The sequence below is a fragment of the Cynara cardunculus genome (genome assembly GCF_001531365.2).
Source record: "Cynara cardunculus var. scolymus isolate 2C chromosome LG 13, CcrdV1, whole genome shotgun sequence".
Taxonomy (NCBI): domain Eukaryota; kingdom Viridiplantae; phylum Streptophyta; class Magnoliopsida; order Asterales; family Asteraceae; genus Cynara; species Cynara cardunculus.
In genome coordinates, this window is record NC_037540.1 from 17,128,221 (window position 1) to 17,131,482 (window position 3,262).

The following is a 3,262-nucleotide window of genomic DNA, read 5'->3' on the forward strand; positions in this document are numbered from 1 at the left end:
CTATTAAGAGGTAAACAAACAACCCCTTAAGACTTCGTAAATTGTAATGGGTTGAAGGATCAATTTGTAAAAGTATAATCATTTTAGGGCAGCTCCAACCTTCACACAAAAAAAAACACCAAATAGGTGGGCCCATAAACACCAAAAGAAAACTCAACTCCAACCTTTTGCTGTCCATTTCTTCCACGGCAAATTTGCCGTTCATTTCCTTCCTCCGGCAAAATTTTGGTGTATTTAGCGTGCGATTGGATCCAAAAGAACGACAAGTTTTGTCGTTCGATTGAAGTTGCTCTTGGGGGCTATTTATGTTAAAGGAATAGTATAGGGTTAAATTTAAAGATATGGTAATAATGAAATGACGAGTCTTGTACTTCACACCCTTGCAGTTCGCGAAAGAAAAGCTTGAATACGACGACCACCAAGAAATCGGATGTCTCGATTCAAAATTTTACCCACCTTCATGTTAATCAGGTACAAATCCTTCACTTATCTTGATACATGTTTCACGAATCACTGGTAATCCGTCTTTAATTATTTGCCAATTTTACATTGTTTACTCAAATCAACCATTCAGATGAGTATATTCAAGTGCTTTTGTATCGAATTGTTCGTCTGGTTAACCCTAAAACGACTCTGAACTTTGATGGTTTGGTTGTTCTTGATTAATACCCCACTATTTTAATGGTAATAGAGTTTTAGTTAGACTTCAAACCCACTACATATAAGATGCGAAATCGATGTGGGTTTGGTAACTTTTTTACACTTCAATGTGTTGACAATTTTTTTCTCAGAACTTTGATATAATGATGTCCATATGAAATAGAAAGCATATTCAATCATTTGCACATATATGTTGCAGAAAAGTTTGAAGTTTTTTTTGGATAAGGTAGAGATCATGAGTTCATATCCTGCAATTTTGTTTTTCCAACTATCATAATTGGATTTTTGCTGCAAACAAATTACTATTCTTACGAAATGCAAAAGAAACACTACTTTTTATAGGAATAGCCGATACCGTTGGATATGTATAAATGCAAAGAAAAGCATGTTACTTGTCTGCTCCTTTCCGGAATTGTGGTGTTGTTTTTGCAATTTCATAGAATCATAGTTTATATACAACACACTGATTTGTCTTTTCTGGTCTTGTGTGTATATTGTACAGCAATGGGTTGATGTAGATGGTGTATTATGTATATCGTCTCACTATGTACATGATAATTGCAATTGTTTCTTTTCTTTATTGCATTTCCTTTTCCAGAAAGTTTTCGTGTTAAATTACCTACTTGGTCGTTATCATTATTGATTTGGGTATTGGAGGTCCCTTTTATTTTGTTTTGTTGAAGGACATTTAGATACTTTTGCATGTAATCCTCCTTCCAAAGATGGAGTTGGCTTTTGATTTGAAATACAAACCTAGTGCTTTTCTAGTGCAAGAATCATAAATATTGTAGTTTCTTAGCTCCAAAGTTTTTACATGGTAGTAATTATCAGTAAAACTGAAAGATAAGTTTTATAGCACAAGAATGAGGCTTAATGTGATTTACGGGTAGAATGCCGGTCATCAAAAGACAGGTACACAAGATGAGTGTAGAAGAAATGTTGGTGTTGGGGTGGATGTGGATGTGGATAAGAACTAGAAATGGGGATATTTAAGAGAATACAAGGCTAACTTGTGGAAGAGAAACTAAGGGTCTATTAGTTGTTGCTTATGAGCTTAATGGCTTGTTCGTTCAACCATTAACCAGTGTTTGTTTTTTTTGCTTAATGCTTATTCATGTATTTGTTGTTCATATTCAGTCTTCTTATCCTAGATAGATGTGATTAGAAATAAAATGAATATAAAACCGATACAACATTGCTAGAGATGGTGTTTGGATATTTGGATGCCTTTATGAGAAGTTACTGTTGAAAAAACCGTTATTGTTGGCATGGTATAACAAACATATTAACTGTATTGCAAATAATAGATAGAAATAACTTGATGTTACAACAAATCTGAATTCTTCTGAGAGGTCCAACTTGGTAAGAAAGGCGGTGGATGGAAAGTGAATGGATATAACAAAAGAGATTTGAAGGATTAAAATATATCATGAAATTTGCTCTTGAGAGTATGGAAAAATGCTATTCATGTTTTAATGCCTGCCTTGGTTGTTAAAACTCTTCTTCTTTTTTGTAACTTTTTAGTTTATGACGGAATTTTAGCCTTCCTGCCTACCCTAAAGCAAAGCATTATCGTTTTTGAAGTTAAGAAGATGCCATAGTTAATTGTGAATTTATCATCAATGCATATCCTTTCTTTTTTTTTTCTCTTTTTTGAGTATTTCCTGATTTTTTTTAAAATTTTGCTGTGAATTTATCATGGGTAGATAAGGCAACAATGGCTTCAGCAGAAGGTAGGGCTAGGTGGTTTCATTACGCTAATCATTGCATTGTTCAAGAAGATTACAAGGGGGTTTCAGGACCTGGTAGCCTACCTCCGTCTTCATCTAAATCACAATCAGAAGAGAGTCCTGGTGATGGAGCCAACTCATATGACTTCCTGGCTGACACCAAATGGTGGTTATGCCCGCAACCTAAAGATAATGCTACTTCTTTCTGGGAACCATCATGGGAGACCTTGAACATAGAAGAATTTGCAAAAATCAAGGAACTTGAAGCGGTAATTGGTGACACATCACAGAAAAAGCCTAGTCAAGATGATCATCTGCTTATATCTGAAAAATCTGAGAAGCTTTTTTCTGAAATGGAGGCCCAGTTAATCAGAATCAACAAAACTGAACCATGGTGGCGCACAGCTGACTTGAACGACTTGGCTTCCTTTGTTTCTGATAAATCGGTTGAGCATTTTGACAATTCTGATCTTCCACGACCTCAGATAAATAAACCAGGTCAGTGGTTTGTTCCTGACAAAGGTTTGGCTTCCTTAGATCAGGTTTCCAATTTTGCAGGCTCCATGCCAAGAATTCCCACCTCAGTAGGCATAAGTCAATCACACAGTCTTTCAGGTGCCACAGGATGCTCACAATGTGGTTTGGATGTTCCATTAAGGTAATACTTCACTAAGAATATGTTTGGCACACTAGCTGTTGGCTGATAAGCTGACTGATAAATTAGTCATGCTTGGTGAAAATTGGCTGTAAGCTAGCTGTTGGCTGATAACCTAACTAATTAAATAGTCATGCTTGGTGAAAACTAGCTGATAAAATAGTCATGCTTGGTGAAAACTAGCTGATAAATTAGTCATGCTTGGTGAAAACTAGCT

General features: G+C 35.7%; 1 protein-coding gene across 1 annotated transcript; it reads left to right on the forward strand.

The window, feature by feature from the left end:
* The first annotated feature begins 396 nt into the window (after nt 1-396).
* On the forward strand, nt 397-3,156 carry LOC112525433. The gene is made up of 2 exons (XM_025135560.1): nt 397-471; nt 2,339-3,156. Exon 2 carries the CDS (start codon nt 2,378-2,380, stop codon nt 3,050-3,052), a length of 675 nt encoding a protein of 224 aa, XP_024991328.1. The 5' UTR covers nt 397-471; nt 2,339-2,377; the 3' UTR covers nt 3,053-3,156.
* Nucleotides 3,157-3,262: the final 106 nt, after the last annotated feature.